The following is a 12,775-nucleotide window of genomic DNA, read 5'->3' as shown; positions in this document are numbered from 1 at the left end:
GTTAACCCCATGTTTGTCCAACCGCACAGCCAATAGGTGTTAATAGGCAGATTATAGTGCTTTTTCAGGACTCATTGACACACTTAAAACATAAGACTATTAAGGGGGTATCAATTAACTTATGCCCAAACAACAGAACAATGCTACTGTGGTATCACTTGTCAATGACAGCCAGTTCAACTAGTACAAGTCACATCTTGCAACTCTTTATAAACCATTTGAACCATCAAATCAACCGAAACAGCCCATTTGAGAGTAATAGTGAGCCCTTCAGCCCAGTTTGACTTGCCAAAACCTCCAGAGGACCATGACAGAACGGCCTAAAAACGTCCTCGGGACAAATCGGGTACTAGAAAAAAAAACTCCAGGGGACAACGACACAATGTCCAAAGAACGTTAAGGTGACCTTCAGGGGACCATGACACAATGTCCCATGAACATCCCTGGAACTATAAAAAAGGTTCCCTTGGGACCATCATGCGACATTCTAAGGCCCCGTCAAATTAAAGTCCTAAGATTGTCCTAAGGCCCTACATGGTCCTCAATGTCGTCTTGTAAATAGAGGTAAATAGACAAAGGGCCCCCAGAGAACATTCCCATGGGACCATCAAGCAACGTTCTTAGAACGTCAGTGGGATACCGTCGCGCAGAAACCCTTAATGAACCTAATGGGAACGTTGCTGAATGTCCTCAGGACATCCCGTTTACTGGGCTTACCCAGTATGCAATCCATGCTTTGGTTTAGTTTCCCTGGCACGGTTTCCAAATTCTAACGTTTTAGCATTTGTGGCGCAAACCCCATTCAAGTCATGGTACCGATATTAGCAAGCAAAAATCGATTGTGAAGGTCAATAAAATCACTTGCAGGTGTTTTGATCATGCACGAAAAATGCTAAAATTAGTCCTATGACTTGAATGGGATTTGTTCCACAAATGCTAATGTGCACATTAGCATGTGGAAACAGTGACAAAATTAAAACAAAGCATAGATTGATGTCATACCTTGTCCATAGACCTCTTATAAAGGTAAGGAGAACAACATGTAATTTGGGTGAACAATCCCTTTAAGGCACAAATTGACACTTATCAGTTCAAACTGATGACAAACTGTATGCAAACAAATTCAGACCAAGGTTGGGGTCAAATCCATTTCAGGGAGTAAACTGAATTCCAATTACAACTTTCCTAATTGCCTTTCAACGAGGAAAACAAAGTGTAATTGGAATTTGTTAACTTCCTGAATTGACCCCAACGCAGATTCAGACTAGAGGTGCACCGTGTTGCACCACCACTTGACCCTGAGTGACGGAGGTCGTCTTCTCACCCAGGAAGGCATCCACCAGGCAGCTGACCCCCCGCATGGCCCTGAAGAAGATCTGGGGAAGCTGCTTGAGGCAGGGGTGCAGCACTACCTCATGGGGGATGCCGCTCGAGTTGAGGAACTGCTCCTGGAACTTGGGCGTGGTGCTAACCAACGTCGGGTTGCTCAGATCCACAGGGTTGCTGCGGAAACCACAAGGGACAGGAGAGAGAAGTGAGGATGGATTGACACACACTGAGGGCCTCATTCACTGACACAGACCTGTATTAGTGGGTGGGGTTGACAATGTGCTGGGAAAATATGTCTAGAACATTGAATGGCATTAGCCACAGCAAAAAAAGGAGGTTGTAGTCATTAGGCAACAGACAACATTTTTGCTAAAAAAAAGTTTATTTAAAAAAAAATTAAAGTTCTTATTGGTCCAGTTCCCTCAATGTTTCAGTTCGATTTCTTCCATTTGGTGCATAATTAATACGACCCAATATTATGTGGCCAAGAAATAAAGTAGATGAGGAAAAGAGGGCATGTAAGGACATCACCAGGGCACAAAGCGTCTCAAAAGGTGGAGTGCTGATCTAGTATCAGTTTTGAATTTTAGATCACAATGAATAAGATTGTGTGGAAAAATCCTAGATCAGCACTCCTACTCTGAGATGCTTTGTGGATATAGGCCCAGAACTTCTCTACCTCAGCATGTGGAGGAAGCGGAACCAGGTCTGGGCAACACAGTCGTTGTCCATCTCTACTGGAATCAGGTTGGCATCCTCATCAGGGACTTTAAACGGGGGGAACGAGGGGCCATGGGTGAACCGCAACAGCCTGGGTGAAAAGTCAACACACAGACAAGACGCACATGCAGACACACATACACACACAATTTAGTATGCCCATTTCCTCCTCTCTGTCATTATGTTTTAAATTGATAGTGGTACTTCCTGCAAAATTAAATAGCAGATACTGTTTCTCTGCTCTCACAGTTCTTTTTGAACCAACTGAAAACTTCAGAGGTTAGCTACAGTGGTGTAAAGTACTTAAGTAAAAATACTTTAAAGTACTACTTAGGTAGTTTTTTGGGATATCTGTACTTTAGTATTTATATTTCAAACTCTTACTTCAGTACATTTCTAAAGACAATTATGTACTTTTTACATGCATTTATCCTGACACCCAAAAGTACTCTTCACATTTTTTTTATTTTTAACAGTAAAGGAAAATGGTCCAATTCACGCACTTATGAAGAGAACCTCCCTGGTCATCCCTACTACCCTCTGATCTCGTGGACTCACTAAGCACAAATGCGTGTTGGAATGTGCCCCTGTCTGTCCATAAAAAATATATATAATTGCCTTTTGGTTTGCTTAATATAAGCAATTTCAAATTATTCATACTTTTGATGCTAAGTATATTTTTGTAACTACATTTCCTTTTGATACTTAAGTATATTTACAACCAAATACTTAGACTTTTACTCAAGTAGTAATTTACCAGGGGACTTTCAATTTTACTTGAGTCATTGTCTATTGAGGTATCTTTACTTTTACTCAAGTATGACAATTGAGTACTTTTTCCACCACTGGTTAGATACATTACAGGAAAAGTACAATGCCAGATAGTAATCCAATAGTCAAATTGCCTCACTAGATATGCAAATCAAGGGACAAGATGTCTAGATAGTAGTTGTTATAAAAGCTACTAAGTCAACACCAGAGCACCCACACAATAAGCCAGGAGAGTGGAATTGGAAAACTGCTAAATTAATACCACCAAAGAGGGCGACTAAAATTAAATTGAATTGAATTAAGTCGCCCTATGGGTCGTTCCCTGAAACCGTCCCTTTTGGGTAGTGTAACTTTTTGGCAAGTGTAAAAATATAATACAGAACCAGTCTAAAGCTTGGACACACCTACTCATTCAAGGGTTTCTTTATCTTTACTATTTTCTACATCAAAACTATTTAATAAAACATATGGAATGATGTAATAACCCAAAAAAGTGTAAAACAAATTCAAATGATAGATTCTTCAAAGTAGCCACCCTTTGCCTTGATGACAGCTTTGCACTCCTGGCATACTCTTGGCTGCTTTTCCTTCATTCTGCGGTCCAACACATACCAAACCATCTCAATTGGGTTGAGGTCAGGTGATTGTGGAGGCCAGGTCATCTGATGCAGCACTCCATCACTCTCCTTCTTGGTCAAATAGCACTTACACAGCCTGGAGGTGTATTGGGTCACTGTCCCGTTGAAAAACAACTGATAGTCCCACTAAGCACAAACCAGACGTGATGGTGTATCGCTGCAGAATGCTGGCTAAGTGTGCCTTGAATTCTAAATAAATCACTGACAGTGTCACCAGCAACGCACCCCCACACCATTACACCCCCATGCTTCACGGTGGGAATGACACATGCGGAGATCATCAGTTCACTTACTCTGCGTCTCACAAAGACACGGTGGTTGGAACCAAAAACCTCAAATTTGGACTCATCAGACCAAAGGACAGATTTCCACCGGTCTAATGTCCATTGCTTGTGTTTCTTGGCCCAAGAAAGTCTCTTCTTATTGGTGCCCTTTAGTAGTGGTTTCTTTGCAGCAATTCAACCATGAAGGCCTGATTCACGCTGTCTCCTCTGAACAGTTGAAGTCGAGATGTGTCTGTTACTTGAACTATGTGAAGCATTTATTTGGGCTGCAATCTGAAGTGCAATTAACTCTAATGAACTTATCCTCTGCAGCAGAGGTAACTCTGGGTCTTCCTTTCTTGTGGCGGTCCTCATGAGAGCCAGTTTCATCATAGCGGTTGATGGTTTTTGCGACTGCACTTGAAGAAACTTTCAAAGTACTTGAAATTTTCAGGATTGACAGACTATGTCTTAAAGTAATGACGGACTGTCGTTCCTCTCTGCTTATTTGAGCTGTTTTTGCCATAATATGGACTAGGTCGTTTACCAAATAGGGCTATCTTCTGTATCCCTACCGGGCTCCCGAGTGGCGCAGCGGTCTAAGGCACTGCTTCTCAGTGCTAGAGGCGTGACTACAGACACTGGTTTGATTTCAGACTGTATCACAACCGGCTGTGATAGGAGTTCCATAGAGCTGCGCACAATTGGCCCAGCATCGTCCGGGTTTGCCCCGGGGTAGGCCGTCATTATAACTAAGAACTTGTATTTAAGTTCTTAACTGACTTGCCTAGTTTAAAACAACACAACTGATTGGCTCAAACGCATAAAATAAAAATCCTTGAATGAGTAGGTGTGTTCAAACGTTTGACTGGTACTGTATATACATACACATTTTTATATTCTGTCGTGAAGAGCACATGCTCAACTTGTTTTTCAATCTCAAATTAAAAATAAATAAATGTATAAGTGAATTTTTTTTTTTAAATACAACCTGCAATATCTAACTTTTTGGGCGACCCAACCAAATTCACATAGAAATGTTACATAGATCTGTCATTCTTATTGAAAACAAGTCTAAGAAGTGGTAGATCTGTTCTTGTGCGCCATTTCTATGCTTCCCATTCTTAAGTTTTAATTTTGGCATCTTTTACTTTCGCTTTTGTACACCAGCTTCAAACAGCTGAAAATTTACACTGTAGTTTAAATGGTAAAAGTATTATCTACACTATACTTGCTTGTTTTGTCACAAACTGAAACTAGGCAAACTATTAGAATTGTAGCAACCAGGAAATGGTGAAGCAATTTCTGTATAATGCATCTGTAAGCGCCAAATAAAGTAACAGGATTGAAAATAATCTTAAATCAGCCATAAATCCCCTTGTGACAGGGGGAATGGAAGCTTGTTGAGTGCAACATGGAGGGGAAATTCCCCCCCCAAAACTTCACAAAAATGTTAAAACATTTCTAGCCTGCCTATACGCTGAGTGTACAAAACATTAAGGACACCTGCTCTTTCCATGACAGACTGACAAGGTAAATCCAAGTGAAAGCTATGATCCCTTATTAAATCCACTCCAATCAGTGTAGATCAAGGGGAGGAGACAGGTTAAAGAAGGATTTTTAGGCCTTTAGACAATTGAGACACAGATTGTGTACATGTGCCATTCAGGGGGTGTCTTTGAACAGGGTATGTTAGCAGGTGCCAGGCGCACCGGTTTGTGTCAAGAACTGCAACATTGCAGGGTTTTTCACACAACGGTTTCCCCCGTGTATCAAGAATGGTCCACCACCCAAGGGACATCCAGCCAACTTGACACAACTGAAGGAAGCATTGGAGTCCACATGGGCTACCATCCCTGTGGAACACTCGACACCTTGTAGAGTCCATGCTCTGACGGATTGAGGCTGTTCTGAGGGCAAAAGGGTGGGTGCAACTCAATATTAGGAAGGTGTCCCTAATTTTTGTACACAGGGTTGGCGTGTTATGCTGGACCCATTCAATTTTCAACCACCCGAACATTTTCTAAAAAAGCAGAACCAGGTCACCTGCTTTTACACTATGATTTTACTATTAAAATGTTGAATGTTTCTTTTGAATGGAATGTTTTTACCATGTTAAAATGAGTTCAGTTCACGTAACAGGGTTGACCTTAAAAGAAGGGACAAGCTTTTTTGACTTCAGAAATTATCTTCAGAAATGACTGTCAAAGAGACAAAATTACTACGGCTTTACACTGACGGTGAACACTCGAAATGTTGGGGTTAAGTGGGTTAGAATCCTTCTAAAAGTCACAGAGGGACATGTCAAAAAGCTGAATCTTGGCACTTTAGCAAGTCTTTATTGCAGATGTATTGAATTTTCCATGTGGTCTAAATTAAAAAGGCCCTTTTAAAATTCTATATTGGTGCACAATTTCTACTGACAATATCGAAAGGAATCAAAAAGGGACCAATTTCGTCGAACGACACCTCTATAGTGCTCACCGAACAAAACGGTCTTTGTCTTTAATCCAAACTAATTGAACAGAATGGTACTCAAGTTTTGTATTTTTTGAGTGTCTAAATAAATACCAACAAAGGAACACAACACATTGACCATAAGCTCTCCTTCAGAAAGTGGAAAAGAAAAGAATCCCCACGTTCCATGTTACATGCACCCCCCCCCAAAAGTGGGTGATCAGTCACCTGCTAGCGTTGGTTTTCCTTAGCAATGCTGGCGCAACCGGGCCCTTTGCTTTGTGAACCTCAACCCTCTAAGCTTGGGTGGCAGTCTGTTTCTCCCCTCTAGCCAACTCCTTAAGGAATTGTCATGCCAAACATTGCAATGACAGTAATGGAGTTTACAAGAGCACAAACAGATATAAGAGCAGGTTACATCCCTCTCCCAATCACCTGGAGGTGAGGGCGCAGGCCACCCTGCTCCACTGCTCCACCACGGGTGGGTGGTGCCTCCAGTTGGCCAGCATCTCCTGAGCAGTCTTCCAGTAGGGTGGCGTGGGGAAGCAGCGGGCGCACGCCAGCAGCCACACCTCAAAAAGCACCGCCATCAGCTTCTCCGCCAGCTTCTCTGCCACACCCACTAGGCATGGGGGCAAAAGTGGGAGAGGGTCAAAGGTTAACAGGATGCTGAGAGTCATTTATGTTTAAATACTCAAAATGAAAATCTAGGCCATCTATTTCTAGTTACTCAAATAAATTAAGTGAATACTAGAAGTATTGCTTCTGTCAATTGGCTTACCCAAAACTGGGCTCGAACCAGGGACCCTCTGAACACATCGATAACTTATATTTGTCCTGTTTCACACATGTATAAGTGTGTATTATACGCATGTGTGAAATGGAAATGTATTGTTTGCTTATCCCACCTCCCCCTGAGACACCCTTGAAGTGTGGATCATGGCCAGCCATTATCAAATGCGACACTGGAATAATTAGGGTTAAGTGCCTGGCACATTTGTATGTGTGTTGGAGCATCAGCGTGCGTAGCGTGTAGAGCCCTGTGAGTGTGCATAGAGACAGTGCAAAAATAAGAATAAAACACATGAACTGGGCTGTCCGCACCACACTCTGTAGCTCCATGCGATCGAGGGCGGTTTTGCCATAACAAGCAGTGATACAGCCAGTCAAAATCTCTCAATGGTACAGCTGTATAACATTTGGAGGATTTGAGAGCCCATGCCAAACCTTTTCATCCTCCAGGGGGCGCTGACATGCCTTCTTCACGACTACGCATGTGGGCCATTTAAGTTCTTAGTGATTTGGACACGGAGGAATTTGAAGCTCTCGACCCGCTCCACTGCAGCCCCGTCGATGTGAATGGGGGCGTGCTCACCCCCTGTTTCCTGTAGTCCACAATAAGCTCCTTGGTCTTACTGACGTTGAATTGCAGAGCTACTTCTAGGTCTCAGAGAGTGACGTCACCAATGGAACAATACTAGCGCAGGTAACTACAGCGCTTTCAGAAAGTATTCATACCCATTGACTTATTCCACATTTTTTTGTTACAGCCTGAATTCAAAATAGGTTCAAAAACAGATTGTTTCTCAACCATCTACACAGAATACTCCATAATAACAAAGTGAAAACATTTGTAATTTTTTTTTGCAAATGTATTGAAAATGAAATACAAAAATCTCATTTAAATAAGTATTCACACCCGAGTCAGTACATGTTAGAATCCCCTTTGGCAGCGATTACAGCTGAGTCTTTTTGGGTTAAGTCTCTAAGAGATTTGCACGCCTGGATTGTACAATATTTGCCCATTATTCTTTTCAAAATTCTTCAAGGGCTGTCAAATTGGATGTTGATCTTTGCTAGTCAACCCTTTTTAAGTCGCCATAGAATTTCAAGCTGATTTAAGTCAAAACTGTAACTCAGCCACTCAGGAACATTCACTGTCTTCTTGGTTAGCAACTGCAGTGTAGATTTGACGTTGTATTTTAGGTTATTGTATTGCTGAAAGGTGAATTCATCTTTGAGTGTCTGGGGTAAAGCAGACTTTAACCAGGTATTCCTCTAGGACTTTATCCGTGCTTAGCTCCATTAAAAAAAAATTCATCCTGAAAAACTCCCCAGTCCTTAATTTAACGAATAAAAGCATACCCATAACATGATGCAGCCACCACTATGCTTGAAAATATGGAACATGGTACTCAGTAATGTGTTGTATTGGATTTGCCACAAACATAACACTTTGTATTCAAGACAACAAAAAATTGCAGTATTACTCTAGTGCCTTGTTGCAAACCGGATGCATGTTTTAGAATATTTTCATTCCGTTCTATCTTTTCACTCTGTCAATTGGTTTAGTAATGTAGAGTAACCACAATGTTGTTGATCCATCCTCAGTTTTCTCCTATCACAGCCATTAAACTGTGTAACTGTTTTAAAGTCACCATTGGCCTTGTGGTGAAATCCCTGAGCGGTTTCCTGCCTTTCTGGCAACTGAGTTAGGAAGGACGTCTATCTTTTTAGTGACTGGATGTATTGCTCACCATCCAAAGCTTAATTCATAACTTCCCCATGATCAAAGGGATATCTGTTTGCTTTTTAATTTACCCATCTACCAATAGGTGCCCTTCTTTGCGAGGCATTGGAAAACCTCCCTGGTCTTTGTGGTTGAATCTGTGTTTGAAATTCACTGCTTGACTGAGGTACCTTACAGATAATGTTATGTGTGGGATACAGAGATGAGGTAGTCATGTTAACCACTATTATTGCACAAAGAGTGAGTCCATGCAACTTAGTGTGTGTGACTTGTTCAGCATTTTTTTACTGCTGAACTTATTTAGGCTTGCCATAACAAAGGGGTTGAATACCTATTGACTCAAGACATTTCAGCTTTTCATTTTTAATTAATTTGTAAAAATTTATAATTCCACTGACATTATGGGTATTGTGTGTAGGCAAGTGAACATAAAAATCTAAATGTTATCCATTTTAAAATTCAGGCTGTAACACAACAAGATGTAGAATAAGTCAAGGGGTGTGAATACTTTCTGAAGGCTCTGTAGCTAGCCATTTCAAATCGGATACACTTAATCAATTTGCTCAACAGATGCAGTCAGCGGTTAAACTGAAAAGTAGTGTAATGTGGGACTTTCAGTACACAGATAAATCATGTTATGCAGTGGAACAGATGTCTAATTCTAGAGTCAGTCAAACCCCTGCTATACTACGCCTTTACTGCGGCCATGTTTAGACCATCTATTCCAAAGTTCTAAAAGGGCTAAGATAAGAACAATCTGATAAAAGTACCAAACGTAAGAAAACAAACAGAAAGAGGGAAGGACTACCTGGTCCTACAAGAAACATTCATTTTCTGTTACAAAATGTTTTAAAACGTTGTGTGCCCTAATGAACATGACCCTGGGAAACCCAGTGAGTTGTGGTGTGGTGAGGAGACGGGGCTGACCTCCAATGGTGGGCGGGGCCAGCAGCGTGTCGTTGATCCGGAGCAGGAAGAGCAGCAGTACCTCCCAGGTCTCTCTCACCATGGAGACGGACTCCCTGGCCAGCTTCTGTACTGCCGTCAGCACCTGCTGGCACAGCCGGATGTGGCTCAGACTGTACTGCTCCGGCCTGAGAGAGAGGGAAGAAAGGGTGTGTGGGGGTATGAGAAGGGGGATGTGGTAGAAGAAAAAAAAGAGGAGAGTGTTTGAGGGAGTGAGTGTGTACACATTTCATGTGTGAGTGTCAGGGTTTCAGTTAACTGGTAATAGCCAGCTTTTGGATGTAAAAAATATATATATATTTTAAAATCTGTTAAAAAAGCTGATAAATAAAATTGGTACTGGCCCATTGTCACCCAAAAAACATTCCATGGCGAAATAATGCTTTTTATCCTATTCATTTGTTGAAAAACATTTAACCGGTCATGCTCATCTATGGGGTTAATTTGAATAATTTTGTGGAAATAAATGTATATATACACAATGCATTTAGCGGAAAATCAGTCAGACAGGCCCTTTATAAGCCCAATCATTGCACAACAATTCTAAATGTAATCTTATGTTACAAATAGTTTTTTGGCCACGATTAAAAATAGCTAATATTTGTATTTCTCAACTGGTAATTGAAGTGCACTTCCCATTCGCCAGTCAAATGCATAGGCAAGGAAAGAACAGACTTCATCAGTGCGTTACACCACTTTGCAATGAGATGGAGGCAGTATGCATTTTGAAAACATATCTACTTAATTGTTTGAAACCTGAACGTTTTATTACATATATTTTTCCTAGGCTTCAAAGTAGCTCATGAAAAATTCGACCATATCCGGACGCAATTGTTTTAGAGACTTCCAGATGCCATTGAAACCAGTAGCCTATTTCTCTCATGTCCTATTGGTTATTAACTTTCATTCATTGTCCGATACAAAATAGATGATTGTTCAGTTGCGACTGTAGAGGCCCAGCCAGGCATATACTATACAAAAGTATGTGGACACCACTTCAAATTAGTGGATTTGGATACTTCAGCCACACCCGCTGCTGACAGATGTTTAAAATTGAGCACACCGCCATGCAATCTCCATAGACAAACCTTGACAGTAGAATGGCCTTATTGAAGAGCTCAGTGACTTTCAACGTGGCACTGTCATTGGATCCAACAAGTCAGATCATCAAATTTCTGCCCTGCTTGAGCTGCTCCGGGCAAGCTGTAAGTGCTGTTATTGTGAAGTGGAAACGTCTAGGAGCAACAACGGCTCAACCATGAAGTGGAAGGCCACACAAGCACACAGAACAGGGCTGCCGCGTGCTAAAGCGGTCCTTGGTTGCAACACTCACTACCGACTTCCAAACTAGCTTTGGAAGCAATGTCAGCACAATAATTATTAATTGGGAGCTTCATGAAATGGTTTTCCATGGCCGAGCAGCCGCACACAAGCCTAAGATCACCATACGCAATGCCAAGTGTCAGCTGGAGTGGTGTAAAGCTCGCCACCATTGGCCTCTGGAGCAGTGGAAATGCGTTCTCTGGAGTGATGTCTGGCAGTCCGACAGACGAATCTCAGTTTAGCGGATGCCAGGAGAACACTACCTGCCCAAATGCATAGTGCCCAATGTAAAGTTTGGTGGAGGAGGAATAATGGTCTGGGGATGTTTTCATGGTTCAGGCTAGGCCCCTTAGTTCCAGTGAAGGGACATTTTAATGACATTCTAGACAATTCTGTGCTTCCAACTTTGTGGCAACAGTTTGGGGAAGGTCTTTTCCTGTTTCAGTATGACAATGCCCCTGTGCACAAAGCGAGATCCATACAGAAATGTTTTGTCGAGATAGGTGTGGAAGAACTTGACAGGCCTGCACAGAGCCCTGACCTCAACCCCATCAAACACCTTTGAAATGTATTGAAAAACTGACTGCGAGCCAGGCCTAATTGCCCAACATCAGTGCCCGACCTCACTAATGCAGCTTAAGCAAGTCCCCGCAGCAATGTTCCAACATCTAACGGAAAGCCTTCCCAGAAGCGTGGGTGCTGTTATAGAAGCAAAGGGGGGGACCAACTCCATATTAACACCCATGACTTTGGAATGAGATGTTCGACGAGCAGGTGTCCACATACTTTTGGTTATGTAGTATAGTTTGAAAAGCAAATGGCTATTGCTGTAAAGAGAAGACAATGAAAAGACTCATCTGTCTTTAAGTTAACAAAATTCTCAACTTAATTGAGTGAACAACAGAAAACCTATATCCTGTCCTAGAGCATCGGCCATATCCCAGGTGAGTGCACACTGTGCATATTCACTCTAACAATGTTGGGTCAGTGCTACTTAAAAGTTTGTTTTTGGACAATAATTTCCTCCTCCAGTTTAGATGGACATCATATTCTATTTGTGTCTCCCCTTCTCGTAGGCCTATAAAATGTACAATTTATTTTTTATTGATTGTATGTCAGTGTTGGCAGAGTAGGCTACCCTGTAATATTAAAAAAAGATTCTGCTAATATCTCCAGTCATATAAAGTATGGTAGAATTGCATGAAAATGTGTTTTTCCAGTACAAAGAAAGCAGAAACATATCTGATACAGCCAAGGCCTCTACACGAAACGCGCTCAGCCATCTTTTTTTGCGACCAGTGATTAAGTTATATTATTCGCCTAAATGATGATCCAATCGAGTCATCACATTATGAATAGTATGCTATTTTACATAAATCGCAATGATGCATGTAATGCTTTATTATAAAGGTGCGTTTTTAATGGTGAAAATGTGCTTCCCCAAAGACATAGCTTCCCCGTGATTTTGCTTTTCGTTACTCGTCTTGTTGGCTGAGGAAAATTAAATGTGGACAGTTATTCTAACATCTTCAAAGTGTACGGTAAGGACACAAGTCATTACATCCTCTACTTGCATGTTCTGTTAAGATTAATTACCATCATCGAAATGTGATTTCAGTCATTCTGAGCACCGTGGGTGGACGCCCTAATCAGATTACGCACCCAATGCATATGGGTCCGGTACATTTCTCAAATGTCCGGTAAATTAAAATGCTGCCGGTCAAATGACCGGAGATATATTTTCATAACGGAAACCCTGATGTGTGTGTGTGTTTTGT

The 12,775-nt window shown here is 41.6% G+C and overlaps 1 protein-coding gene across 3 annotated transcripts in view; it reads right to left on the bottom strand.

Moving 5' to 3' along the window:
- The window catches only part of LOC112215928 (ral GTPase-activating protein subunit beta), a 39,893-nt gene that overhangs the window by 25,188 nt on the left and 1,930 nt on the right, over positions 1-12,775 (bottom strand). For all 3 annotated transcript variants that reach the window (XM_024375431.2, XM_024375432.2, XM_024375433.2), the window contains exons 4-7: positions 9,636-9,802; positions 6,614-6,800; positions 2,009-2,140; positions 1,325-1,503 (exon numbers count right to left, since the gene is read on the bottom strand). In XM_024375431.2, the coding sequence (XP_024231199.1) occupies positions 1,325-1,503; positions 2,009-2,140; positions 6,614-6,800; positions 9,636-9,802 (665 nt within the window). The remainder of the gene's footprint in view (positions 1-1,324; positions 1,504-2,008; positions 2,141-6,613; positions 6,801-9,635; positions 9,803-12,775) is intronic.

The sequence above is a fragment of the Oncorhynchus tshawytscha genome, linkage group LG16 (assembly GCF_018296145.1).
Source record: "Oncorhynchus tshawytscha isolate Ot180627B linkage group LG16, Otsh_v2.0, whole genome shotgun sequence".
NCBI lineage: Eukaryota > Metazoa > Chordata > Actinopteri > Salmoniformes > Salmonidae > Oncorhynchus > Oncorhynchus tshawytscha.
Note: the sequence above shows the minus strand (reverse complement) of the source record. Positions and strands in the feature narration are given on the sequence as shown.